Raw genomic sequence first — 27,320 nt, 5'->3', positions numbered from 1 at the left:
ATCTACGCTGGATGGCCAGGAAGCGTTCGCGATGTCTTCTCGGGCGCTTCTCCGGCGCTGATAATTGGCGTCTGTCCTGTGTCAGTGACGTAAAAGACGGATTTAATGCGACATGACCGTTCAAACAGCAGTCGCTTTCTAAAACATCGGATATGTATCGGATTCAGTACCACATACGAAAGTGACCCAGATCGGATTTGTGCCGTTCACACTGTCATACCATGATCGGATATGGCATAGGGCATAGGGTCGCCTGCAAAAAAATCGGATTTGATGCGTTTTCGCCTGCGAGTGAACGTAGCGACTTTGTCGCTATATTTATGACGACTTTTGAGTTTTCAGACTGCCGTGGGCACTTCGCCCGTGCCAAAGCGTTCACAGGCGGAGGATAGTCCTCCCCCCTATCAGCGACTGAGTAAGGAAAATCGCTTTTTTCTAAAAGCGACTAGCGACAAATCTGGCGACTTTTTGTGGTGTTACTGAAGACTCATTTATGACGACTTTTTGACGTGAAAGCGCGTATTGCTCTCAACAAGCAGCGGTACTGCCGTGGGCACTTCGCCCGTGCCAAAGCGTTCACAGGCGGAGGATAGTCCTCCCCCAGCTGCTATCAGGGCAGGAGATGTTGACACCTATGCGTCCAACTGCAAATGAATCGCGCATGGGCGAAGCCGCTGCTCCCGCACTGACTGTAACGCAGTCAGTTCTTCTTCTATTTATTTTTTTAAGAGTGTCAGAGCAGCATGGAGATCCTTAACCTGGTGAACCTTGCTCTGCAATTAACAGCCACTCTTCAACACATGCTCGGCATCCAACTAGAGACTTGCAGCATATGGGAAAACATGGGTTCCTGCATTAGAGCTACAAGGTTGTTGTTGTTGTTGTTGTTGTTTTTTTAGATGCAGAAAAATGTACTAGTTACCTTAACTGTACACTAAGAAAATAAGCTAGAGACCATCTCGTGTACTTTCTGTACTTTCTGAAATGAAGCAGATGAAGGCATCCTGTACAGAATGGGCATCAATCATTTCTGCTGTGCGTGTGGTCTTTGGAAGCTCAGACAGCTGATTTATTGTTGAGGTGATGTCTTGGAGGCTGTCAGCGGCTTGCTTTACTCTATCAATTTTACAAGTGACCTCTTGTGTGCTCAAACTGTTTTCAGCCCTTCAACTTAAATGTAGGAAGACAGAAAATACAGATAAAAACTTAAAACTAACCTTTCAGAATATTCAGGGCCAGTTTCTTTCTTTTTACTGCAATAACTTGATTAGTTCCTGTGAAATTACACTTTTTGCCATTTAAAAACAGCAACAGATTCAATAATTTTGTAATAGCAGTTCTCAACATTACACTCATGTGCAGAGGACTTGTGCTCTTAGCAGGAATCTTGTGCAATTGTGTCAGCGTGGGGTGGGGTGAGAGTATGAAGCAGACCAGCTCTAACACTCTACAACTTCCTCTTAGTAGTGACAGAAAAACACAAGCAGGGGCTAAACAATCGGTGAGTTAATACTAAAGTCGCATTTTAAATTTTTATTTTAAAAAAAGAAACTGTTTTAGATAAAAAGTCTGTTTTAAGACACTAACCTATATCCTGTGTTTTGCACTTGTAAGGAATCATGGATTACGGTGATTATAATAACACATATCCTGACATTATTGAGTCTGTGACTCCTGAGATTCAGCCGATCCAGATAGTGGCCCTGGTCATGTACAGCCTTGTGGTCCTGCTGGGTGTGCCTGGAAATGCTCTGGTGGTGTGGGTGACGGGGTTCTGCATGTCCCGCTCTGTCACCTCCCTCTGGTTCCTCAACCTCGCTCTGGCTGATCTTCTGTGCTGCCTCTCCATCCCCTTGCTTATGGTCCCTCTGGTCCACGACGACCACTGGCACTTTGGTCCGCTGGCCTGCATGCTCATCAGAGGCCTGTTTTACCTGGTGATGTACTGCAGCATCCTGCAACTGGTTGTGATCAGCTTGGATCGTTTGTTGCTGGTCATCAGACCCATCTGGTGTCAGAACCACAGGCGACCCAAACAGGGTGCTTATGGATGTGTTGCTGTGTGGGTCCTGGCCTTGATAGGCAGTATCCCACAGTTTGTGTACGCCAAGGAGATTGAGGCAGGTGACGAGAAGAGAGAGTGTAGGATGGAGTACACTGTAGACAGTGCCTGGCCTGTCTCTGTTTTTCGCTTCCTGATTGGATTCATTATTCCTTTCCTGGCTATTCTAGTTTGTCACTTGGTGGTCTTCAACAAGACACAGAGGGGAATGACACGAGGTCGGACCCGGTCCAAGAAAACACTGAGGGTCATCATCGCTGTGGTGCTGAGCTTCTTCTTGTGCTGGCTACCTCTGCACATTGTGGATTTCCTCATGCTGACCACCCCTCGGGTTTCCTCTGCGAGCCCCAAACTTCACCTGGCACACGTTATAGCGCTCTGCCTGGCTTACTTCAACAGCTGCCTCAACCCTATGCTCTATGTGTGTCTGGGTCAAAGCTTCAAAGACAGCATGAACCGCTCCCTGCGTAACATCCTCCACTTTATCGGCGAGGACCCGACCACCAAGAAGAGTGTAACTAATGTGGACACCAAGAGCACCAGTAATGGCAACGAGATGACAAAAATATGATCGTGCACTGACTGTAATACTTTAGCAATAGAATAATGGTTTCGCAAAAGAATAAGTAATTTCTGCTGACCTTTGCATGGATATGAGCACATAGATATGACAGTAAAATCACTTGGTGTGTATAAGTAAAAAAGATCTGTGGATGCAAATACTCTGCCTTTACTTTTTGAGTCAATAAGATTTTTTTTCTGGTTAAGTTGGGTGGTAAGTAAATATGTTTCCAAGAATCTTTTAGGGTTTAAACTGCAGAAGTATTTCAATAATTACAAAACAATGCAGTAATGTCCAGTTGTGTAAGTGTTGTTTTCATAAACCACAAGAGGGAGAAACACTCTTCTGATGCTCAGTTGCTTAACTCTTTCCCCTTTCAAAGCCTACTTGGGTTCCCTCTTGAGGATCTTTTTATATTTCAGGCCTGTTACCCTTGGAAAGATATTCTGATGGTTGTATGTTGTGACAAAGAGACTGGAGTAGAGGCAAGACTGAAATGGTTTGGACATGTGCAGAGGAGGGACAGTGAATATACTGGACAAAGGACGTGGAATATGGAGTGCCTGGGAGGAAGAGAAGAGGAAGGCCTAGCAGATTCATGGATATCATGAGAGGACAAGAGGGCTTGTGTGACAGAGGCGGATGCTTGGAATATGGTGAGATGGTGGTAGACCTCTGCTCCGGTGACCTCTAAAGCAAGCAGCTGAAAGAAGTTGTGGAAAAGACCTAAACAGAGTTGTCAAATGATCAGACAAAGAGTTTGCAGACTGTGCTAGAAAAACTCTTCTGGGGACTTGTCAGACATTTCGCAATATGTGAAGTTAATATATACAAACAGTTTTTTTCTTCCTGGTATAACTTAATATACTTCCAGGTTAAATTTACTTTGTGGAACCACCTACTTTGACTTTTATGAGTAAAGCAACAAATGTAATTCACTCATGTACATCCAGAGGGTCTTGACAATTTAGATGTCACAGTTTAGGTTTTCTTTTGTCGTTTTACAGCAGGTGTGTCAAACTCCAGGCCTCGAGGGCCGGTGTCCTGCAGGTTTTAGATAACACCCTGGGTCAACACACCTGAATCAAATGATTAGTTAGTTACTAGGCCTCTGGAGAACTTCAAGACATGTGGAGGAGGTAATTTAGCCATTTAAATCAGCTGTGCTGTATCAAGGTCATCAAAAACCTGCAGGACACTGGCCGTCGAGGCCTGGAGTTCGACACCTGTGTTGTACATTGTTAAGTTTAGCGTACATTGTACAGGGTCAGTTAATGGGGGTTTCATCCATGATTAGATTTAACTAACATATCAAACCTGGCGTGTGGTGGATAAATGCCATTGCTTAAGAGATGTTTTTATCAGTTTTTGTCAAACTTATAAAAACATGAATGAAGACTGTGCGACCAATATCCTGAAATAATGTTTAAAATGGAAACACCATTCAAGGAATAGTTTTAAAAAATGCATGAACAACATAACATTTTCTATTGAATTACTGTATATACTTCAGATCGTCTGCACACCAGCTGTTCTATTAGCAATACAAAACTGTATTTGTTTTTTAAATTTATAGCTTGGATTAAATTTAAGTGAGGTTGCAAATAAAATACTTGGATCATTAGAGTAATTTAAAAATAATGTATTAACTAAAAAGTGTTAAGGACAACAAAACAAACTTCTTGGTTGGGCAAGAAATGCAATTAAAAGAGACTCACTAGGCCATGAAAGGGTTGTTCTGAGAATATATAGACTGAAAAGATTAAATATGAAGAATATTGCCATGTCAACATCAATAAAAGTAACTGTTATTGTACTTGTGGATGTGATATTGGATTTGTACTATTGTGCACTATTGTATTGCAAATTGACAAAGGCTATTCTATTCTATTCTATTCTAGATATATCAGAAACACAAAATTAGAAGAAGGTGTTCAGGTTCTTCTGACGAGCCCATCCTACAACGACATCCTCTGACTTCAGAGTTACATGGATTAAACTAAAAGGCATTTTCAGTTATAACAGCTTCAACAATTATTGAAACAGATTTAAAAACTCAAATATAGACTGGAAGACTGTGTGACATCAAATTGTCCTCTAACACTGAGAACAAATACAACACACGTATTGACTAGTTATAGCATAGTAACATTTGTTAACTTGAACAAACACGCAAAAGGTTGTTCATAAGGAGAAACATTTCACCGTTTTTAATGAAACATTTCCCTTATCTTGCATTTGATAGTTTTACGTTGACTCTAATATCCGTCATGAATATGAGATCTGCTGTAGCACTGTGTTAAGACTTACAGTTAGGAACATGTTAAGGTTTAGTCTGGCAGGAGGAAATTGACCTGTCATCAACAACTGAAAGACAACTGAGCTCAATTACACTTACACATGGCAGAGTAGATGAAATAAATGTAATTAAATTTGGACAATATAGTTCAGTTACTTAGGTAACCAAAAACACATGACGCTAACATACGTGGACGGTGGGATAAATGAATTCTGACAGGATGCTTTTAGAATCTGCTCTACCAATCTATTAGGTATGCCAAGATAAAACTAATGCGGTGTAATACAACAGGCTTGCAATAAATTCTCGCTTTGTGGGAATTGTTATGTTCAGTCAATGAATTTCTTGATGAGTGTGTTGGTCTGGCCAGTTTGGTTGCTTTGCTTTATTGATTTGATTTGTGAAAATTTGTGATGCTCAGCTATACTGGTTTATACTATTAAGAATTTTTTTTACCATTATGTTGATACCCTAGATTTATGAAAATGTGATATTTAGTATGACGGCCCCTTATGAGCAACCACTTGACAACAGTGGGAAGGAAAAACTCCCTTTTAACAGGAAGAAATCTGGCAGAACCAGGCTCAGTGAGGGGCAGCCATCTGCCATGACCAGTTGGGCGTGAGGTGACGGAGATCCCCCTAACGCTTATTTACATTGCAATAGAATTAGGCTTTTCGGGGCTTCCCATTATGCATCGAGGATTTCTTGATCAATCAATGACTAACCCTTTGTTTGCCCATCTAATCTTGCTCTGTAATATTAAGATCCATAACACTTTTCATTTCTCCCAGCTCAAGCCTCTGTGGACAAGCCTGTTGTAGCGAGACTGTAGTTGTTGCACATTTTCACTGTAAATAAATTCACTGTATTGAAGGTCCTGTTGTGCCCAGGTCCCAGTAAAGCTGACAAAATCAGAAATTTCTCATACATTAAGTAATGCTATGGCTGTAATGACTCATTGACAGGATTTTAGAAAACAGCCATGAGACTATTGCATGGGGGTACAGTTAAGCTCGAAATTTTACTTTAACTTGATGAATACTTTGATTCATTTATGACATTTGCAAAACTGCCCCATCACCGTCATCCATTAACCTGCATGCTAACACTAAATTAGGAAGATCAACTGTGAAACCTTCAGCTATAGCAGACTTGATCATTGTTATAATGTTAAAATGCTGGCTGTATCTATTTATTAGAATAGTAATGTGTGAAAAGAGAATGTGAATAACAGGAAGCAGCTCAGTGATTCTGAGAGATCTCGGTCAGTGGCTCTAATAGGGTTTCAACTTTTTTGCTCTGAAGACTTAGTGTAGTCATAATGCAAGCACCCACAACATCCTCAACCAAAATACTACTACTTTTCTCTCTACTAGGGTCTTATTGTCTTACTATATTTTGTATTGCAAAAATATTTGGGGATTTTTCAGCGTATTCTTTTTCTGCTGACCTTTATTCAGTTGAATTCAGAGATGACCTCCTTCACTTCCACCCAGCAATGCTCCACCCTTCAAATGACATTACCTCTGAGCACTCAGTGCCATGAGAATGTTAAAAAAAAACCCACATTTTTGCTGACTTTGTGTTTCATTTCCTGATTTTTTTTAAAGTCTTGGTAATGTCACCAGGCTAAAATGGGAAATCATGCCAAAGCTATTTTTGGTCTTCTTGTTTATGGACAACTGTTTTTCTCTTTTCTTCCACCATTGAGAAACTGATTTCTCATTAGTGGAAGTGAAAGATGCTGACTAACTACGGAGTCTTTAATGGCAGCAGTTACCACAAGGTTGCAGTTTACTTTTGAGAGGCACTGTGAAGCATGGCAAAACACACAAAGGGAGGCAGCAGTAGTGGCTTTTTATTACAAGAGCTAGATACCACCAAAACACTTTAACTGTGCTGTAGCTTCTGAGTAGGCTAACATGTTATGTTGCTGTCAAATTATTGTTATGAGTTTAAGAATAAACTCTTTTGTCCTATAAATGCAGGACTGCATTCATTTTCAGGTGTTGAGGGTTTTTGTTAAAATATTAACGAAGGCAGAAATAAGACATTTTAGTTGGCCTGACACATAATCATACACAAGCTCCTGCCGTACACTCCAAAAAATAACAATTAAATAACAATTACTACTAAAATATCTTAAAATATTGCTTAATCCATTGTTCACAAGATAGCTATAAAATTAGAAAATACATCTAGATAAACAAAGAGAATGAACGTGCTCTTAAACCATGTAAAATGATATACCACACTGCATACCACACTTCACAAGTTCTTTAAAAATAATGATGATAAAGGGAGGTTTAAATGGCTTGGGATGATTTGGCAGTTCAGAGAATTTGTCATTTGGAGGAAAGGTGCAAAACGCACTTTCACAATCATTAGAGTTGATTTATAATCATCTAAAATTCTGTTAAGCTAATGTAATTTTTGATTTTGTTTCTTAACAAGGTTTCAGTGAATACATTTGTTCACATTTTTGCTATCCCTTAGACATTGTGGACAAGTGATGTTGAAGTCCATAATTGTTGTGGGCAGTTGTGGACTTCAAATGCAGGACATGGCACAAGAGACCATCAAAATAAGATCAGAAACAAACACAGAGACAGAGAGGCTCAACTTTTACAAACTCGAAGAGTAAACAAACACAGACAGGTGATCAGGGCCACAGACGAAGAAAAATGAAAATATAAACAGATTACAGACTACGAACTTGGAATGAAACTATAAACTAGACAGAGACTAGGTAAACTAACACAAAGATCAAGACTGATTGACTACAGGAGACGCTATAGGGAACACACAGAGATGAGACCAAGACAGACTGGAAACGAAAGCGGAATTAACTAGACCAAGAAACTAAGAACTAGAAACATAAATAAATAAGCTTGGAAGCACAAGGGAAAATACTAAACACCAAAGGACTAGGCAATGAAGAGCTAAAGCATAATCACATTATAAATCTAGAAACAAATCAAAAGCCCACAAAACTCAAGGACTGGGTCCAAAGCCAGGGATCCTAATAGGTATATTTACAAAACAACTAGATATACAGGACTCAAAGGAAGTTTGCTTTATTAAGAATGAGGTATTTTTGTGCATGTGGAAGTGAAAGAGAGAAGCAAGTAAAATGGTGACTGGTGCCTAAAACATCAGGTTTAAAGTAAAGTAACTTTGTGGAACTTTATAATAAGTATAAAAGACAAATTTTGAGCTACTGATCAATTAGGAATTGTTTAAATTTTACATTCTACTGATGCAGATAAGCCTGGTTAAACAAATCTATTACAAATAAGGTTCTAGGTATCAATTGGTATAATATATATAGGACTGATCAACCTATTATAGACCTATAAAAGAGGTGAGGGTATTGCAATTTTTGCCAGAAACAAGTTTCATGTAAATGTGCTGCTCTCTGATTCAGTGAGTACATAATCTGAGTTTTTGGAATTTGATCTTGAGGTGTCCAAAACACTCTACATCACATTTTTGGTTACTATAGAACAAATCTAGCCGTCAGTAAAGCGCTGCTCTCTTTAATGACGCTTTTAATTAAACTGAATTTAAGGAAACATTTCTTATAAAACTTGAATTTGAACTGGCTACATCCAATTTCAAGTGAATTTAAAGCTTATTGTACTTCTCTAAATCTCTTTCAGATTGTTTAGAGTCCCACCAGACCTAATTCAAATGCCCAGAAAAAAAATATTTAATTGATCTAATTATTGCAAATGTTCTAAATAAATATACAGCTGCTTCACTGTTTGACATGAAATATTTCTCTGAACATATTTTTTTTTTTCCAAAGCTGATCATTTTTCCTACAGAAGCATTTTCAATAACCGCTTTAAATTTTGGAAGGTCCTTATCTGGTTATAAATCTGGTATAGAGTTTGCCTCAAGCATTGTCACGTTGTTACATTTATGACAAGGTTAATATGCTTCTCCAAAAGTTGAATCTGTTCATCTGGACGTAGCGTTTTGTGGGAGAAACGTTTCGTCACTCATCCAAGTGACTTCTTCAGTCTCAGCTGACTGCAGGTTTCCCCAAACCTTATAAACAGTACATTTGCATAATGACTGAAACCAGCCCACTGAAGGAACAATGGGCTGTGAGGTCAGTTCCTTAATCATAATTATGCAAATTCCCATGACCATTGATCAACAATCACTGACCAAAACCCACTGATCAAAGAACACTGATCAATGGCCATGAGTACCATTCACAGAGAGTTGGGGAATGGCTGCAATCACAGCGTTGTAAGATGGCGAAAGATGTACCCTTAGGCCCCCTCCTCGATTCAGAGATGGTCTTTCCCTCTTCACGTAAATGGCCTCCTTGACTTGATCAGTGGGTTTTGGTCAGTGATTGTTGATCAATGGTCATGAGAATTTGCATAATTATGATTAAGGAACTGACCTCACAGCCCATTGTTCCTTCAGTGGGCTGGTTTCAGTCATTATGCAAATGTACTGTTTATAAGGTTTGGGGAAACCTGCAGTCAGCTGAGACTGAAGAAGTCACTTGGATGAGTGACGAAACGTTTCTCCCACAAAACGCTACGTCCAGATGAACAGATTCAACTTTTGGAGATTTACTTTCCTGGATGATTGAGAATGCATCAAGACGTTAATATGCTTGGTTGCTTATTAAGCATTTTTAAATGTCTGGTTCACTCTTTGAAACTTTAAATATGTCTTATGAGCACTTCTCTGTGGCATTCTCTACTTACTCAGTACCCAGACACTAATTTTTAGTTTTAAGCCAGTGATAGTATCAGATGTGAATAAATCCCTCAAATGTTTGGAAAATCAAGAGGCCAAGGCAACTTATAGCCTTTCCTTTTGATTTTTTAGTTACTTTAAAAAAAATATTTCTTTTGATGCAAATCAAATTCCCACAATATGGACCTCTGCTTTTGTTCTCCCTTTGTTTAAAGCTAGGGATCTGATGATTTTATTGTTTCAGTGGATAACAAGCAACACCATGCAGACTTTTTTTTTTTATCAATCAAGCCAAGACATTTTATCATAAATGGTTAAGCCAAAGACTTGTCAGTGCAAGGTTGTCTGAAAAGAAAAAAAAAAAAGAGTTGGATCGATTAAAAATTATTTATTTGGCTGGTCTCAGTGTGTACAGGTAGAAGGAGTCACTTCTAGCTTCCTTAATGAAACTGTTGGGATTTAAAGATTCTTTTATTGCTACCATATAATCTGCCTTATGATAAATGCATTAAGAACATGTTTTACAGCATTATTTTCTCAGTAATATTTCTTACAGGGTTCATATTGCATTGAATATGTTTGTCATCACATTCATTCTATTCACAGGTTGAGTTCATTCTATACACATTGCATATCTGTGCTTGTTTAGAGTTGATGTTCCATCCAAGAGGGTTTTAAGCTTCACTGGTGAGAGTGTCCAGGTGATACATGTTGAGGGAAGATGAGAACATAGCAGGTTAATTGCATGCATGCTTACAATACACAAATTAATCTAGTAGCAGGCCTGAGCGAAGGCCCCAGTGTCTTCTGCTTCTTTTTGAGACCTGCGCTAATTCTGTCTACTTAGTGATTGATGACGAGGGTCAATTATTAGCCCTTAGAGACCCTGAAGCTTGAAGTTTATTACCTTAAAAGGCAAGTGTTATAGAAAAGAGAAGTTACATGTCTGTTTATAGTTATTAGAGATGTACAAGATGTACCCTTGTCTGTAAACAATGACTGTACACAATGTATTTTTGACCTGTATTGACGTGTATGTGTGGGCGTTAATTTTCTATGCTATAAAACCAGCATTCAATGTATTTTTGTCAGAGGAAGACATATGCTGATGGTTCCTCTCCTGTGTTAATAAACTCATCGTTTGATTGCATTTGTCTGGTGCCTCCGTCGTTTGTTGTCTGGTCTGCAGTTGATCGATCTCGCTTCAAAACAAAGGAGTGCCCCTGGGTTCTGTTCTAGGGCCACTGTTATTCATTTTATATATGAATAATCACAATATCACTACAGCAAAGTTTAATTTTTATGCTGATGACATGCTGATATACTCCTCTGCACCCACACATGTTTTAAATGTTGACAAAACTAAACAGATCATGATGTTCTCAAATTCAAAATCTAAACCACTGAACTTTTCAGGTATTACAACAGTTCAGGGCTGAGATTGAGTTTGTATCGCAGTCAGTACAAGTACTTAGGAATTAAAATCGATGAATCGCTCTCTTTTATAACCCACATTAAGCAACTGGTGAAAAGAAATGAAATTGAAACTGTTATTTTTTTTTAAAAAAACTTTTTTTTTTCTTTTTTTTTTTTTTTTACTTTAGAACGAAGTTAAATCTGCCCTGTTTGGTGAAAAAATCTACTATCAAACTCAATCAAATTGAATTCAATATTAATACCACTGAGAACACAAAAGTTTCTTATTGCAAACTAGTCTTTGCATTCAAATAAGTGGTAGGTAATCATGTTTGTGGGATTTGCACATTTCCCACATTCACTGAAATGGCAGCCAGAGTGCGTCATGATCTTTTGACCACACCCTTCAAACACATCTGTTGATCTGTATTTTAACCTCAGACAGATTCATTTCAGGTCTCAGCTCAAAATAACTGAATTCTAATTGTGTATAGTTTTATATTCTTTTCTTACATTGTGCTTACTTGCAGGTGCAAAACACACGAACCACAGAAATACAAGAACATTACATTGGCAAGTAATGTTCTTGTATTTCTGCAGCACTTTTATAGTCTGGTGAATAAAGTAAATATTACAAAATAGTCACATCACTTCACTGCCAGGTGACCTGTGACCTAATTGTTTCTTGTGAAATGCATTTTTTGCAATTAAAACTAATTTTTTTAGATTCACCAATTTTGTGATTGCGGTCTCACGCCTACAATGAGGACTCTCAACAGAGATCACGTGCAACTGTGTCTGTGTGGGGTGGGGTGAGAGTATAAAGCTGAGAAGCAAACCAGCTCAACAACTTCCTCTCGGTGGTGACAGAGCAACATAGTGAGAGGCTGAACATCGGTGAGTTAATACTAAAGTCATATTTTTAATTAAAAAGTCAATAAATAATTTTTTCTTGATTGAATTGTATTATTTCAGTGAGCTATGAAAATGTTTCTTATACTTTACAGCTGTAAGGAATCATGGATTACAGTGATTTTAATTTCATATATCCTGATGGTAATTTCACATATCCTGATGGTAATTTCACATATCCTGACATTATTGAGCCTGTGACTCCTGAGATTCTGCCGATCCAGATAGTGGCCCTGGTCATGTACAGCCTTGTGGTCCTGCTGGGTGTGCCTGGAAATGCTCTGGTGGTGTGGGTGACGGGGTTCTGCATGTCCCACTCTGTCACCTCCCTCTGGTTCCTCAACCTCGCTCTGGCTGATCTTCTGTGCTGCCTCTCCATCCCCTTGCTTATGGTCCCTCTGGTCCACGACGACCACTGGCACTTTGGTCCGCTGGCCTGCATGCTCATCAGAGGCCTGTTTTACCTGGTGATGTACTGCAGCATCCTGCAACTGATTGTGATCAGCGTGGATCGTTTGTTGCTGGTCATCAGACCCATCTGGTGTCAGAACCACAGGCGACCCAAACAGGGTGCTTATGGATGTGTTGCTGTGTGGGTCCTGGCCCTGATAGGCAGTATCCCACAGTTTGTGTACGCCAAGGAGATTGAGGCAGGTGACGAGAAGAGAGAGTGTAGGATGGAGTACACTGTAGACAGTGCCTGGTCTGTTTTTGCTTTTCGCTTCTTGATTGGATTCATTATTCCTTTCCTGGTTATTCTAGTTTGTCACTTGGTGGTTTTCAGCAACACACAGAGGAGAATGACACGTAGTCGGACTGGATCCAAAAAAACACTGAGGGTCGTCATCTCTGTGGTGCTGAGCTTCTTCTTGTGCTGGATACCTCTGCACATCGTGGATTTCCTCATACTGACCACCCCTCGGGGTACTTATGTGAGTCCCAAACTTCACGTGGCACACGTTATAGCGCTCTGCCTGGCTTACTTCAACAGCTGCCTCAACCCTCTGCTCTATGTGTGTCTGGGTCAAAGCTTCAAAGACAGCATGAACCGCTCCCTGCGTAACATCCTCCACTTCATGGGCGAGGATTCAACCACCAAGAAGAGCGTTACTAATGTGGAGACCAAGAGCACCAGCAGTGGCAAAGAAATGACAAAAATATAACTTTCTTGCATATGGAGGACTGCTGTAACATAAACATTTCTGTCATGAAGTTTAGCAAAAGACTTTGGCTTTGATTTAAGTCTGTGAACACAAATACACAAAAGTGCATTCATTTTTACGAGTTAAGAAAAATTTTTTCCAGTGAATTTGGGTGGTAAGTCAAGTCAATTGTCAAGATTTCAAAAGCAGAACTGATAGTTACACTGTAAGGTTTCTGTAAAAATCCATGTCTTACGCAACAAAACTCATGAAAGTTCTATTTTTGGCTCTCACAGAAGAATTACTTCAGAGCATCATGTATATGATGTATTTTCTGACTTTTTGTCATGTTTTAGTGTAGTTTGGTAGCAGAAATAAAATACATAGAGATTTGATTGCTTTTTCGCAGTGATTATAGAAAGATGCTGATTACAACTTCTTGTATACATGCTGTTTTCATAGACCACAAGAGGGAGACACACTCTAAATGGCTGCACACTTTGCTGTAGAACTCTTTGAAAATAAATCAAAACTGTTAATACCAGTTATAACTGCTATTAACAGTTATGATTTTCAGTTATCTCTTTTAAGCCCCAGTATGTTTCAGACCCATAGATCCTGCGTAGGTGCTTAGATTCTATTAATAGCTGGATGGTCGACAACTCTCCCCAAATTAATGAAGAAAAATCATTAAGCTGGTTGTTTGTGCCCCTGACAGATTTGCGTGTAATGGAAAATCTTGCTACATTTTGCTAAATCAGGAATCTTGGAATAGCTTTTGACTTTTGCTTTCACTTTGAATGTTCATCTCAAATGTCTGCTTAAGAAACATTGCCAAGTGAAGTCCCACGCTCTGAATTAAAATGTGTTTTTCATGCATTTAGTTCATCATGTGTGGATTATTAAAATCCATTGTTCACTTCTAAACACTCCAGGTTGTTCTAGACGCTGCCGCAAGGCTTCTGACTAAATCTTCCAGGTACTCTCATGTCCCACTGTTGCTGACCCAGCTGCCCTGGGTCCTCATTAAATTCAGTCTCCACTTTAAGATTCAAATTTTGACCACGGACAAGGACCAGCATACATTAGTGAACTTTTACATCCATACATCCCCAGCAGGTGGTGTGATCACCTGCTGATCAACTGGGGATACTGGTTGTGCTTCACATGAGGTTGAAAACTAAATGAAAGCTTTTTGTAACAGTGGCCCCAGACTCTATAACTCTTTAACTCTCTACCTCTTGGTCATCACGATGACTTGGTGGTCTCTTTCAAAAAACAGCTGATAAAAAAAATCATATTTTTAAAGCTTGAGTTTGTGATGTTTATCTTGAAAGTTGATGTACAAAAATGTACTTGATTATATTTGTATCCATATGATGGAGTTATTTTGAGGCAAAGAGACTGGAAAGAGACAAGAGCTATGATAAATAGTAAAACAAATAATCTGGGGTTTCATAAACTATTAATATTGTTTACCATTACATATAGTTTGCTATCACATATCAAGGCTCAATACACACTATTGGCTGCATAGGTACTTTGATACTATACTCAGCAGAGAGAGTTGGTCAGGAGCTGCAGATCCATCCATCCATCCTCTCATCCTACAGTGGATTACCAGTCCTTCACAAGGTTAAAGCAGAGAGCTTAACATCATGGGGGGGGGCAGGATTTCTGCCTTTATAACTTTTAACATATAAAACAGAACCTTAATTTTTGCATTATATGAAATATTAAGAATATACTAACCTTCATTTTGCTCTTTAACACATTGTTTTTTAAATTTAAGAATAAACAAAAGAAAAAATGCTAAAATATCAAAACTGAGTGAAATGCTTTCTTTATTTACAAACTACAGTTGCTCCAAACAAGGTCACATATTTATTTACAGTGTCTAGGTCCCAGTGTTTCAGGGAATCTGTGAGTTTAAACATGCATGCATGAATGTACACAGGCCCCTTTATATGGCCTCTAATAAATCCATCCCTGACACATGGATGTCTGGTTCTTTATGTTCACTGGCTGCAGAGGAGAGGTAGTAAGAAGTTCACTGCAGTGAATCCAGGACATACTAAGAGGAGCTCAGTAACAGCTGGATATGCAGAGGAGTGCATTGATTCCCTGCTGAGAGACTCACAGTTGGTGCAGAAGTTTTAAGTCTGCAGGAAACTAAATTTAAACATGGTTATTCAGTTAAGTTTTAGAGCTCATACCACATTCAGAAAAGTATCGTAACCATTTTCTAAATCATTCCTGTGACTTTCCTAAAGAGGATCATGAATTTGTAGGAATAGGGAGATATTCATTAGCACAATTCTAGTGGATTAACTCCAACATTGCAAGAGCATTGCAAAGTTTAGTTGTAGATTTTCTGCAAATATGTCAATTTTTGCTTGTATTTGAATGCAGTTTAACACAAAGCAAGAATTCAAAGAAATTCCTGTTTACTTTATGACTTGCAGCAAAAAGCATAGTTAAAAAAAAATTCATCAGAAGTTATTATGAAATCTGAACACAACAAATTTACCTTAGTATGTTTCAAGGCCTGTATCACGAAGATTTTATGTAGTTTTTAGACTAATGATGTGACTTGGTGAAAATATCAGTAATACAGGTTTGTGTGGGTCCAACTACAGATATTAATTAACCACAATTGTCTGATGAGAGCAAATGAAACAGAGGGAAAACTGCCAGCATATTCAGTCACTCCGCTTCTAGGTGATACGTGTCAATTGGTATCAGTTATCATCCATTAGAGCAGTATACTGCCCATTAGTCTTGTGTCTGATGGTTGTCAACTGGAAGATAAATTTAACCAGACAGTACAAATGAAAGATCTTTGAATAGATCATTATTCATGCCAATACATGTAAAGGAATCTCACTATGACACACTGTAGATTGAATATAAAGATGGGATGTGATATTTGACATAGGATTTGGTGCCAAGTAAGTTAGATCACAGTACTGACGATTATGTGTTTAAAATTAGTTTGGCGATTTTCTCATACAGTAGTCATGACTTTGAGCGACCCTGAGCGGAATCTGAGAATCTTCTTCTTCAGAGCGTGGGAAGCTTTTATCTTGACAAAGGCTTTTGGTTGAGATGGGGTATTGGCAGTGGCTTGTGGTGAGGGAGAGGATGAAGAAGAGGTAGAAGCAAGGCGGGGTGGCAGCTGCTGGGGCCACACCAGTCCCCCGCTCTCATCTGAGTCGCTGGATAGCGAGCTGGAGGCTGGAGAATATACCTCGCTCATGCTAGACTCGGACTCTGCGGGGGCAGCACCACCATAGCTCTCCTCCCCCTGACAGAGAGGTGCGCTTTCCTGAAAGTCCTGCTGCCAGTGCTTGGCGTGCTGCTGTTGGTGGTAGTTCTGGGGTTGGGAATGGGAACAAGAAGGGCCGTGGCGAACTTTTCGAGGTGGTCGTCTGTGTACCTGCCCTGCTTGGACTTCCCCCTCATCCTGGCTGAGCTCCAGGTTAGATCGCCAGCGTCGGCTCTCGTTGTGGCCGTTGTTGACCACCTGGTGTCCGACAACCTGGTTTTGATTCTGAGGCAGTGTATGAGGGTCACCTCTGCCTTGGGGCCTCTCTGTGGTGCTGTACCTCCTCTCTGGAAGCATCCGCTGACCCAGGAGGCTGTTTTCAGACTGGGATCTATTGGTTTTACTGCTTGACTTCTTGGATCTCTGTCTCTCGCTGTGATTTTTCTTAGATGCTCTGTACTTGAGGTGATCAGGAGATGTGAAAACTTGGTTGGACTTTGGCTGCTCTTGGTTGTAATGTCTTGGGGAACACAGAGGGGCATGACAGGCTTGTCCAGGAATATACTGAGCACTCACTAAACTGTGCATGTGAAGAATAGGGGGCTGTGGATGTAGATAATGATGGGGGGATGGGGGTTCACAACAAAGGTCAAGAGCCCCAACTCCACAGTTATGGTCCAGTGAAGGCGGAGGGGATGGTAGCCTTCCAGCCAGGGAAATTGGATTGGGCTGGGGGTAGGGCAGAGCTAAATAACAGTCCTCCTCCAAAGATGGGGCCTCCCCACCACAGGCCTCTCGCTCCAGGTCACAACCCCATCCCTGGCCATTAGGATTTGTAGAAAGGTCACCATGGGGCTGAAGATGATGATCAGAAGGGCGGTGCTCTGTGGTTAAAGAAGGAGTTCTCCTGTGTAGGGAGCTGTGTCCAGAGGCACTGCAGTATGGGGGGTCAGGGCTAAAAGTGGTGCGAGGCTGACAAGGTCTTGGTGTGAGGGTATGGCGTTGGATGAGACTCAGGATGTAACCCTCTACCTTCAAAGCCAGCTGATAGTCCTCTTCGGTGACCTGATCCTCTTCAGGTTGCTGCTCCCAGGTACCATTGTCTCCGCTGAGGTCCCACTGCCAGGAGTCCATGGCTGTGCCCTCCTCAGCAATACCCTCAAGAGGTGGGTGGGGGGCAGAGAAGGAGCGGGGTAGGGTGGTGCGTAGAAGTGGTGCTTCAAATTCTCCATCCAGCATAAGGGGGTCTCCTGATTGCAGAGAGAAATAATATATTATAAGTGAAGCAGTAAGTAAATCATCCTGAATGTATCATTACGAGGTGATCAATAAAAGTTCTAATAGTTAAACAGTAATAAATAATCTCAAAACTAAGAGTCTGCAGCCATGCCACTCTCAGTCTGTTCCCATACATTTGCAATATTAGCATTTAACAAAAAGCAAATAACAGAATTGAACATGTTATTAGGCTGAGTCTGACTCGTCCTCATCTTTGACCTAAAAAGATGTTAATCAGAACAGAGCCAAACTCCAGTCTACAGAAAACCCTAAAATAAAAAGGCAGACGTCTGTGTTTTTAACTAGGGTAGAATAAGTCTGCCAATCTTTATTAAGCCTCTTTCACATAAAGACAGTTGAGTCTGCTGTTTTCTCATGCTAATATGCAAAGAGTATATGCTAATATGTTAATCACTTTACTTCAACAACAGCACATATGCAGGTTTGACAATATCTCAAATCTTCCACGTCTGATAGTCTTGCTTACCCACAGACTTTGGCCTGTCACTGGTGTAAGCCCAGGAGGAGACACTCTCTGTGGGCTCAGTGGTACAAGATTTTCCTTTTGGTGACTGACCTTCACTTGATTCATAGAAACCTAGGACACAGTGTAATTAGTGTAATTAATTCATGGCAATGAATGTCATAATTTGGAGCTTTTAATGATTTCTTTGAACTGTTTTTTTCAGGGTGGAATGATTGCACAGCATGCATCTTTAATGACTCTGTTTGGGATTTTCTTGAATGTACACAGGGTCAAAAGGATACATACAGGCTCATATACACACAAACAGTCACTTAAATCTTTGATGCTGAAGGTTCCGCAATGTCTTTTAATTGAACAACACCAAAGTCTATTAACTTCTAATTAGTGAGAGGTTAACAGGCCTTATACTGTACAATCATTTTACTCTGGAAAAAGAAGGGTTCAAAGAAATCTTTAAAATCCTCAAATTCCCATAACATTCACACAGATTATGAGTCTATGTAAACTTCTGATCATAACTGAACAGAATTAACCACACCCCACACATATCTTTGGACGGTGGGAGGAGAACCCACACACAAAGGCCTCAAACTGGATTCAAACCCAGGACCTTCTTGCTGTGAGGTGAAGGCACCAACTCATTTCTTATAATTCATTCCACTCCTCAAAAAATATGCTGCTTTATGCATAAAGTTTCTCACTGCATATCACAAATAGGCCACAGATTAAAATCACAAACAACTGGAGCATAAAGGAACAATAAGAGCAGAGACTCAAACATGAAATACAAAGAACACAAGTTTCGTTCAGCTGAGCAACACTCTGGAAAAAAATAACTTCATTTACTGAAAAAAGGGAATTATACAGTGTGTTTGCACTTTGATTTAACTGCCTTGCAGAAATAAGTACCAGAACTCGGTCGACTGTTGCCAGTTTCTCCTTGGGCTCCGTCACAACAGTCATCAGCAGCGTCAATCCTCAGCTCTCCCACCTGCTGTTCCAGCGCTTGCATTAGACCCCATGGGGAGCTCTGAAGAGCACTCTGAAAAACAGACAAACATGCATTCAGACTATTTTCTTGCGGTCTGTAACTGGTTGAACTGATGGGAAAATAACTGTTAAGTAGACAGTACGAAGCAAAAATGATTGATTTTAGGAACAAAGCAAAAAAAACCCACACATTCCAGCAGTGCTTGTAATTTAATGAGTGCTTTCTGGATATGCTAATAGCAGAAGCACAGCTGTGAATCGTTTGCAGCTTGTTTCTCCAGCTGCAACATTGTTCCTAATTTATAATGGCTGAAAATATTAAAACCAATAAATCAAAATAACAAAGCCAAAACGCTGATGCAGAAGTGTGTAAAATCGAAACATGGCCATCACATGACTGAAGTGCATCCACGGTCTGGGCTATCATTTATAAAAGCAGGCTTACTGGAGAGGCAGCCGGTTGAAACATGAATAATTCATAGCACTGTGAAGGAGGGGGAAGAGGGAGGGAGGGGTGTTATTTCATGTGGGTGGGCACACACACACACACACACACACACACACACACACACACACGTGCATGCTTGCAGACACTCGCGAGCCAGATATACAAATAATTGCTCATTTAGCTCAAACCAGCAACAACAGACTGGGTATATGTTAAACATATGTTAAGGTTCCCCCAAAACAAATAAATAAATAGCGCTGTCGTTCTTACACTTGTGTGTTTACCATTTGGAAGCCCACCCCGCTACCTCAGACAGCCTTCCTCAGACCACTACAATCACCCACCCTCCCATTTACCCATCTGTTTGTGGTAAAACTGAGTAATTAAACATACTGGTTCAGCCAGCCTGATCATTTTTTGCTGGTGTCATTCTGACAGCATGTGACACACACACTTAACATGGGCACGCATTTCCATGCCAGCCTACCTGAATGGGTTAACACAAGTGTACAGACAGCTCTGTTTACAAGACTTTAGAGGACATTAAATGGACTTTGATTCACTGCCTGCAGGCTATCTTTCATTATGACAGCTAGCTGTCACAACCTAACCCTTCCTTGTTGCCCGTACGAGGAAGACAAGTACCCAGAATCTGAGTCTATAAACAAACTGTCTCAGCAACGTGAGTAATACCTTCTCTGATACACGCAGACCTAATACAGGCATTTTAGATGGCTGGATTTAATATGGCTGACACTCAACGCTCGTTAAGAGACTTCATTACCAGATGATTGAGCGTGCCCTCATAACAAGGTGACACTTTTCACATTACACACTTCTCACGACAGACAACTCCTCCCCGAGCTCTGTCATTGTCGACACATGTAGCTGGATGACATGCAGAGAAGCTCGTTAGAAATCCTCTAAGAATGCACTTTATTATTAACAGACAACAGATAAAGATAATGCAGAATACTGAATAAATAAATACATAAATAAATAATATCAGAGAATCAACACAGCATCAAAGCTGGGATTTGTTTATCTGGGTGGTGCTGGAACAAAGCGGCTTTTAAGCTGTGTTGTGGACCACTTTGGGACTTGAAGCCTTCATCCATAAGGAAGAAGCGCACACTCACTATGCAAAGGTGTAAATCATAAAGTACAACTGAACCAGCCAACCACTGTAAATGCCTGGCTATACAGGGATGCAGCTGTGGCTCATCAATCAGCCACAGATGAATTGCTCTAAAAGACTTTGATTAAAATGTAATGAATTGTAGCTGACGACAAATCATCCAATTTAATCGAACATAAGAACTTTAAAAGTGTTTAAGTATTATGGCATCTTCTACTCCTCTATGTGGTCTGTAAACAAACTCCATTAGAGTCAAATAAATGCTCAGTAAATCTTAAAATCTCAGGCTTCGCCGATTTTACAAATGTTTTCACCACAACTGATCTAACGGTGAGTAGTCATTCATTTGCAAAACATTCCCTTTAACATTTTGTGCAAGCGACATAGTGGCAAGGTAACATCAAATTAAAAAGATCAACAAACAGATATGATCATTCTTTTTGTGTTACAGTGCTGTTATCATCTATTCAGAACAGTGATGTGTGAAAAGACAATGTTTATAACAGGAAGCGGCTCAATGTTTCTGAGAGATCTCTGTCAGTGCCTTTACTAAGGCTCTACATCAACTGTCCTGCAGACTTAATGTTGATCATAATGGAAGCACAGACAACCAAATACTGTCACCTCTTTTGTCTCTGCTAGCGGCCTTTTTGTCTTACTATAAACAAAGCACTAGCATCACTATATCAATACTGTTTTATATGGCAGAAATGTTGGGTGCTGGTTTGTGGTAAAGAAACGCTGAGAGGAGGGGAGGCTATTGGAAATCAATAAATCAATGATGCTATCTCAGAGTGGCAGCTGACTGCCATCTAATTGTGGACATATGCACAAACACTGTAGAAGCCACAGGGCTGGATATTAAATTATAACCCGACAAAAAACAAACAAATCTCTGTGGATGAACAAACCATTTGGTTTATACTGTGACATTTTGCTTTGGCTGCACTCTGTTATTACAGGTCTCACACTGGTTCCCAGACATGCTGCACACTGTATTATTGCTTTTTTTTTTTTACTGCATCCTATGCTCCAGGCTGCTGGGGGATGGGGGAGATGAAGAACACTGTGCAGCCAGTCTCACTTATAGCCACTAAGCTGCTGTGGCTGTACAACACATCAGGACCACCTGTTCTCTCAGTGAAAAACAATGAGCAGCAGGTGAGACCAGGTGAAACCAGGAACATGAACAATGACTGGGCAAATTTTCCTGTCATTAGCTACTGCGCTTTAGTGTGTATGAAGAACGGGGCGCTGTAGAGTTTAATAAGAGTGGGTTGTCTCTGTTGATATAGAAAGATACATTCAAATTCAGTCACACATCGGGTTTTGCTGCAAGACAACACAGAAGCAGGCAAAAGTGTCTCGGCATCTTTTAGAAAGGACCAATGACCAGTGAAGGCCGGCGGGTCTTTGAAACAATATTGCCGGGATAAAGAAATCTATGGAACAGAGAGCACAAAGCATGCAGCCTCACTGCTGGACTCTCTATAATTAAAGCTATGTTGTGACTGGATCCACTGTGGGAGGCCGGAAACACACACACACACAGCACATGCACAAACACAGGGCACCCTGCCCCCTGTGTTTGCTCAGCTACTGATCTCTTATTTCTTCAGAGCATGTGGTCACATTTTAAATGATTTGTTTTAGTTTGGTAAAATATATTCAGTTAATTTGGGAGGAAGTTCTTCACACACACACACAGAGTTTATCCATTGCATTGTGAATAGTATTAATTAGTTTCCTCTGAATCTGTTCAGTGTGCGCAGTGGCTCGTAGGCACAGCAGCAGGGTGCATGGCCTGCAAAAGGAATCCTTAAAGAAAGACTTGAAACAGGCTGTGCTCATGTGACTGAAAATTGCATAACTAAATGAGAGTTGATCTCAAAGTGTGTTTGTATCATAATGTTTGCACGTGTGTATCGTCTGTGTGCATACAATTTGTATATTTTCTTAAGCTGATTTGCTTGAACGGCTGTGTACACAAAGAAACCAAAGAGCACAAACAAAAACCGGTTGAGGTTTTTGTTTGTGTGCCGGAACAAAGCGCAGTAAACCATCATGCGAGTGATCAGTCACTGCTGAGCAGACTATACGTTCACTAATGATGGGCTGCTGTCTTAACACAAGGACACACACAGCCTGATTGATGATGAGCCAGCAGTTCAGCAAAGACACAAAACAATAGCAAAATCCACTGTAGATACAAACACAATCCTGCTGAATGCAAAGATTTTTTTCTATGTGCCTAAACATGCAATAATTAAATATTTGGTTTAAATCCCCTAGGCCAATTAATATTCTTCAGAGGAGATTAAATAACATTTCAGAGCACATTTTCTCCCCTAAAATCAAACACTTCTCCGCTGATGGATGTATGTGTGCCACATTCATACAAAATTCATATAATCCCTTCCACTCTCTCCAAAAACACACAGCAGGGAAGCTGAGAGGGAGGTCAGAGATTCGTGCTTTCCCAGCTGCTGTCTGGCGTCCCACAGCTGTCAACACCTTCAACACCACATACTGTATGAAGAAGGGGGGGGAGAAGAAAAAATTGCATCTCTCAGCCTGTTTGGGGCCACATTCATGTTCAAGGCGCACACGCTGTCAGTCTCATGGGTCAGTTGTTTCTATGTCACACCGTGACAACAATCACACCGTGAACTATACATTTTGCAGACTTTAACCTACGAGATGAGATTGGGGATTTGGCTCGGACGCAGATGGTGACCTGATATCACGAAGACTCAATTTGAGACTTCAATTAGAGTCCTGTCGGGTCCAAATATTCTCCCAGGACTTTCCCGTGTAATTACTCACACGCTTGGATGAGTGCAACAGTTAATAAACATCGATCCAAAGGCGGATTGCGCAGAAATGAAAACGGGCAAATTATGTGCCCTTGTGAGGAAACTCGTGTCACTCCTTCACTCGCCTTGGAAACATCCTGTTTCCAGCTGATGTGGAGACGGGATGAAATGCGCTGGCAGCTCCTACAGCACCGATGGATGTGAGCGTAACTGCGCGTGGCACACTCGAAAAACTCACTTTATGATGATCGTTAATTTATTTATTTTTTAACAGAAAATCATATCATGTCATATTTCTAAAGCCAGTGCGGAGAGCCACCTATGTGTGCCTTTTCCTCTCACTGGGGCCTCGATCGCCATCATTAGTATTCTGCTCCATATGCGCCTATTGTTAGGGCCCCGGCGGAGGAGGAGAAGAAGGAAGGGGGGAGAGAGGGAGGGAGGAAGGAGATGTGAAGAGGAGGAGGCTGATTTAATTTCTCCCCTTTTTCCACCCTCTTTAATAATGCCATGCTTTTGTGGTAATGTTGAGACAACACCAGAAGTTAAAACAGAAACAACCCTCACCGAGACATAAAAACTTGGGCAAAAAAAAGAGAGAAAAAATGAAGAAGAACCGTTTTCAGCGGAGATAAGTGCTCACTGGTGCGTAAAACTCCCCGTGTGAACCGCTGATGTAATGCTGTTGGTGAAACTTCTATTTGCCGTTATAGAACCAGTTTTAACCCCCCTCCCCGCCCGTTTTCCTCTGGCAACATATCACTCTTATTTTGCTTGAGCGTCACGTAAATAAAAAAAACAAAACAACATTCCATCAATTACACGGATGCTAATGTTCACATAAAAACGTTAGCTCCACCAGCAACAAAAAAGCAAGAGGAATAATTCATCCATTTATGATGTGCGGAGAGCACAAATGAGAGCTTGTTAAGTGGAATATAAAAGTCTAGGCGGAGGGAACAATGGGCCATTAAATAGTCGGTCTGTGGCACAAACGGTGGCTGCTCCACCCCCTGATTTCGTTCCCCACGGGCATAAATCTCAGCCAAAAAGCAGAGTAACGCATTACACCCTTTCAAACAGAGACTCCATTAATCAAGTTGAGTAACTTTTTTTTTTCTTTGCAGCTAGACGTCACAGCAGCACAAAAGGCGCTACCCAAACTAGAAGTCCATCCAGCGGTCAAGCGGGTTCCAATGAGTCTACGCTGAAGGCTATTAGACATTCAAAAGTATGTAGAGTTGTGATACATGACAGGGGTAAGGTGGAGTTCTTTTATCACAGGGTGGGGTAATGCGGGAGGGCTGGAATGCAAACATACAGTGCAGTAAAAGACTCAACACAAACTTCTTACCAGCTGACGTCTCAGTGTCAAGTTTTCCTGGCCCCAGCTGCTGAAACATCTCAGCTCTCCTCTGGAGCTTTCCAGGGCAAGCGGGTCTCCGAGAGCCAGCGCCCCCAGAACCAGACACTCCTGCCGCTGTCTGCGGAGCTCCAGCTCGCATAGCCCGGCCAAACACGCCTCCAAGCGCTCCTTGGTTCGACTGCGCTCCACAGTCACCGGATACGAGAAGGCACGATGCATGCCTCTCAGATCCAGGAATTATGTGCAATGAAAGCTAATTATTTCCCTTGTATTGTAGTTTGCGCTCTCCAGTTGACCCAGATTTACGAGGGCAAGCGCAGGCTATAAAGTGCCATGCTGTATCCCATTCCCTGTGATAGTATGGTTGCCTTGGAGCTGCATGGTTCTCCAGACTGTCTATCCGCTATACATTTTCTATTTCGCAGCTGTCAAACGGCAGGAACACAGCTCCGCCCTCTGCGACCAGCCACGGCGAAAAAGTGGGGCTCGAGCCGTCCGCCCCTTTGTAAATCCACTCTCAGTCTTCATTGGACACGAGGGGCTGGCGGGGTGCTGCGCGTAAACGTTGTCCCATCCCCCTTGATTCATTACAGCGAGGCGTCGACCTCACCCATCTTCCCATCACCGACACTAATGTAATTCTTCAGGAGGCAGTAAAACTCTGAGATGTTATTATCCCGAAGCAATTTAACGTCACAAGCGCAGAAATGTAATTAAACAACGGCAAGACAGAAACAAAAGGGCATCAAGTGAAGAGGATCCAATAATCTGATCTCACATGTCTTTTCACCAACATCTAGTTTGTATTGATCTGCCTCATCTCTATGTGTTGTCTATAGCAAATGATTAACTCGTGATTTAATGGGGCAACAAGTTTTCCTCCTTCTTCATTTCACCCCCTGCTGCTCGCTGTGCTGCATGTCTTCTGGATGCTGAGGAATGCAGAGCACATCTTCCAATCAACGCTGTAAAAATGTGTATGAATGTTTTATAAAGTGCACGATTTTGTTTAGTCTGTGCAAGAAAGACACCAAGTATTGAACAAGGCACAGGATAAGCAATTCATTCATTACCATTATTTTGCATTTTTTGAGGCTTTTACTTTGCACATGCACATTTCTGCGGTTTTTATGGCGTTATAATTAAATAATTAACAAGCAATTTATGAAACATAAAATGAGACAACAGGGAGCTGTAAGAATCACGTGAGCAGTCTTCTCTGACTGCGGAAGGTTATGACAGAGTTGTTCTGTAGGTACAAATCCTAAAAATAACAACACTTCCAAGACATGACATCCATATTTAAAAGTCTTATGATTTTATTTTTTGAGTGCAGTAACAGATGAATATTTCATCCATGCGTCACACGCTATTTTCCTCAATACTACTCTCTCTGTTAAGTCTTCTGAGGTCAACCATACTGTGTCTGTAGCAACCGCAGTCAAAAGAAAGTATATGCTTTTTAAATTCTAAGGTTTTAGGTGTCAGGATATAATAAAAATTATTTGGTCCTTAGCAAGTTAGCAACAAACAGAAGACATGACATATTAAAACGTGTCATTATTTATTTAACAGACATTAAAGCACGATGCAGAAACAGTGTGTAAAATATTAAGTACACAATTATTTCTTAATAGTATTAAGAGTGTGGGTTTGGTGCTGCCAATCAAATGCACTGAATTAGCTGATCATCAGCAAGTGTGAACATCTCTATTAAAGCAGAGGTTTTGGAAGTTTGTTCATCTGGAGCATTCAGGTGTGTGTTAACATGATGCCACAGAGGAAAGACATCAGCAACGATCCTAGAAGAAGCAACTGTTGCTGCACATAAGTCTGGAATAATTATAAGGCCATTTCCAAACAAGCTACAGTCCATCATTCTGCAGTGGAGAGATTATTCACAAGCAGAAAACACTCGAGGCAGCTACCAGTCTTCCCAGAAGTGAGAAATTTACCTCAAGGTCAGATTCGGCAATGCTCAGAGAAACTGCCAAAAAACCCACCACAGAACAAGAAAATCCCAAGAGCCACATCTCAGACTCTAAGGCCTCAGTCAACATGCTAAATGTTAAAGTTAATCATAGTACAAATAAAAAAACACTGATCAAATATGGCTTTTTTGTAACTGTTGCTGGTTCAAAGCCCATTCTCTTTATAAGGAACAGGGCAGCTCCATTTAGGTTTCCAAAGTTGCATCTGAACAAATTCTTCTGGAACAATGTGCTTTGCACAGACAAAACTAAAGTGGAGATGCTTGGCAATAATGCACAGCACCATGTCTGGACAACAAGACAGAAAATCAGCACAAGCACCTCATACCAACCAGACACCTGGCGAGTCGACTATGAGCTCCTGTGGATACCAAAGTATTCTAGAGTCAAATATGAGGCCATCTGTTTGACAAC

At 40.8% G+C, this 27,320-nt stretch overlaps 3 protein-coding genes across 4 annotated transcripts; 2 read left to right on the top strand and 1 right to left on the bottom strand.

Annotated features, from left to right (window-relative positions):
- Positions 1–539: 539 nt before the first annotated feature.
- LOC116330919 (C5a anaphylatoxin chemotactic receptor 1-like) lies at positions 540–3,690 on the top strand. The gene is made up of 3 exons (XM_039622509.1): positions 540–868; positions 1,383–1,501; positions 1,615–3,690. The coding sequence occupies exon 3, from the start codon at positions 1,620–1,622 to the stop codon at positions 2,631–2,633; it is 1,014 nt and encodes a 337-aa protein (XP_039478443.1). The 5' UTR covers positions 540–868; positions 1,383–1,501; positions 1,615–1,619; the 3' UTR covers positions 2,634–3,690.
- An 8,228-nt stretch (positions 3,691–11,918) lies between these two features.
- Positions 11,919–14,003, top strand: LOC116330915 (C5a anaphylatoxin chemotactic receptor 1-like). The gene is made up of 2 exons (XM_031753379.2): positions 11,919–11,967; positions 12,078–14,003. Exon 2 carries the CDS (start codon positions 12,090–12,092, stop codon positions 13,143–13,145), a length of 1,056 nt encoding a protein of 351 aa, XP_031609239.2. The 5' UTR covers positions 11,919–11,967; positions 12,078–12,089; the 3' UTR covers positions 13,146–14,003.
- A 951-nt stretch (positions 14,004–14,954) lies between these two features.
- On the bottom strand, positions 14,955–25,330 carry LOC116330918 (dapper 1-like). 2 transcript variants are annotated; one of them, XM_039598385.1, is made up of 4 exons: positions 24,904–25,330; positions 19,067–19,199; positions 18,158–18,268; positions 14,955–17,642 (listed from the first exon to the last, which is right to left on the bottom strand). In XM_039598385.1, the coding sequence occupies exons 1-4, from the start codon at positions 25,132–25,134 to the stop codon at positions 16,132–16,134; spliced, it is 1,986 nt and encodes a 661-aa protein (XP_039454319.1). In that variant the 5' UTR covers positions 25,135–25,330; the 3' UTR covers positions 14,955–16,131. The 2 variants fall into 2 exon arrangements, with proteins under 2 accessions (XP_039454319.1, XP_039454320.1); XM_039598386.1 differs by lacking the exon at positions 24,904–25,330 and adding an exon at positions 19,336–19,410.
- Between the last annotated feature and the right edge of the window lie 1,990 nt (positions 25,331–27,320).

Source organism: Oreochromis aureus, linkage group 14 (assembly GCF_013358895.1).
Source record: "Oreochromis aureus strain Israel breed Guangdong linkage group 14, ZZ_aureus, whole genome shotgun sequence".
Lineage (NCBI taxonomy): Eukaryota > Metazoa > Chordata > Actinopteri > Cichliformes > Cichlidae > Oreochromis > Oreochromis aureus.
This window is presented reverse-complemented; position numbering and strand designations above follow the sequence as displayed.

Coding starts and splice junctions, on each gene's coding strand:
- LOC116330919 (XM_039622509.1), top strand. CDS start 1,620: ATGGATTACGGTGATTATAATAACACATATCCTGACATTATTGAGTCT.
- LOC116330915 (XM_031753379.2), top strand. CDS start 12,090: ATGGATTACAGTGATTTTAATTTCATATATCCTGATGGTAATTTCACA.
- LOC116330918 (XM_039598385.1), bottom strand. CDS start 25,134: ATGCATCGTGCCTTCTCGTATCCGGTGACTGTGGAGCGCAGTCGAACC. Junction 19,200..24,903: donor TGACACTGAGACGTCAGCTG/GTAAGAAGTTTG, acceptor TCTGTTTTTCAG/AGTGCTCTTCAGAGCTCCCC. Junction 17,643..18,157: donor TGACAGGCCAAAGTCTGTGG/GTAAGCAAGACT, acceptor CTCTGCAATCAG/GAGACCCCCTTATGCTGGAT.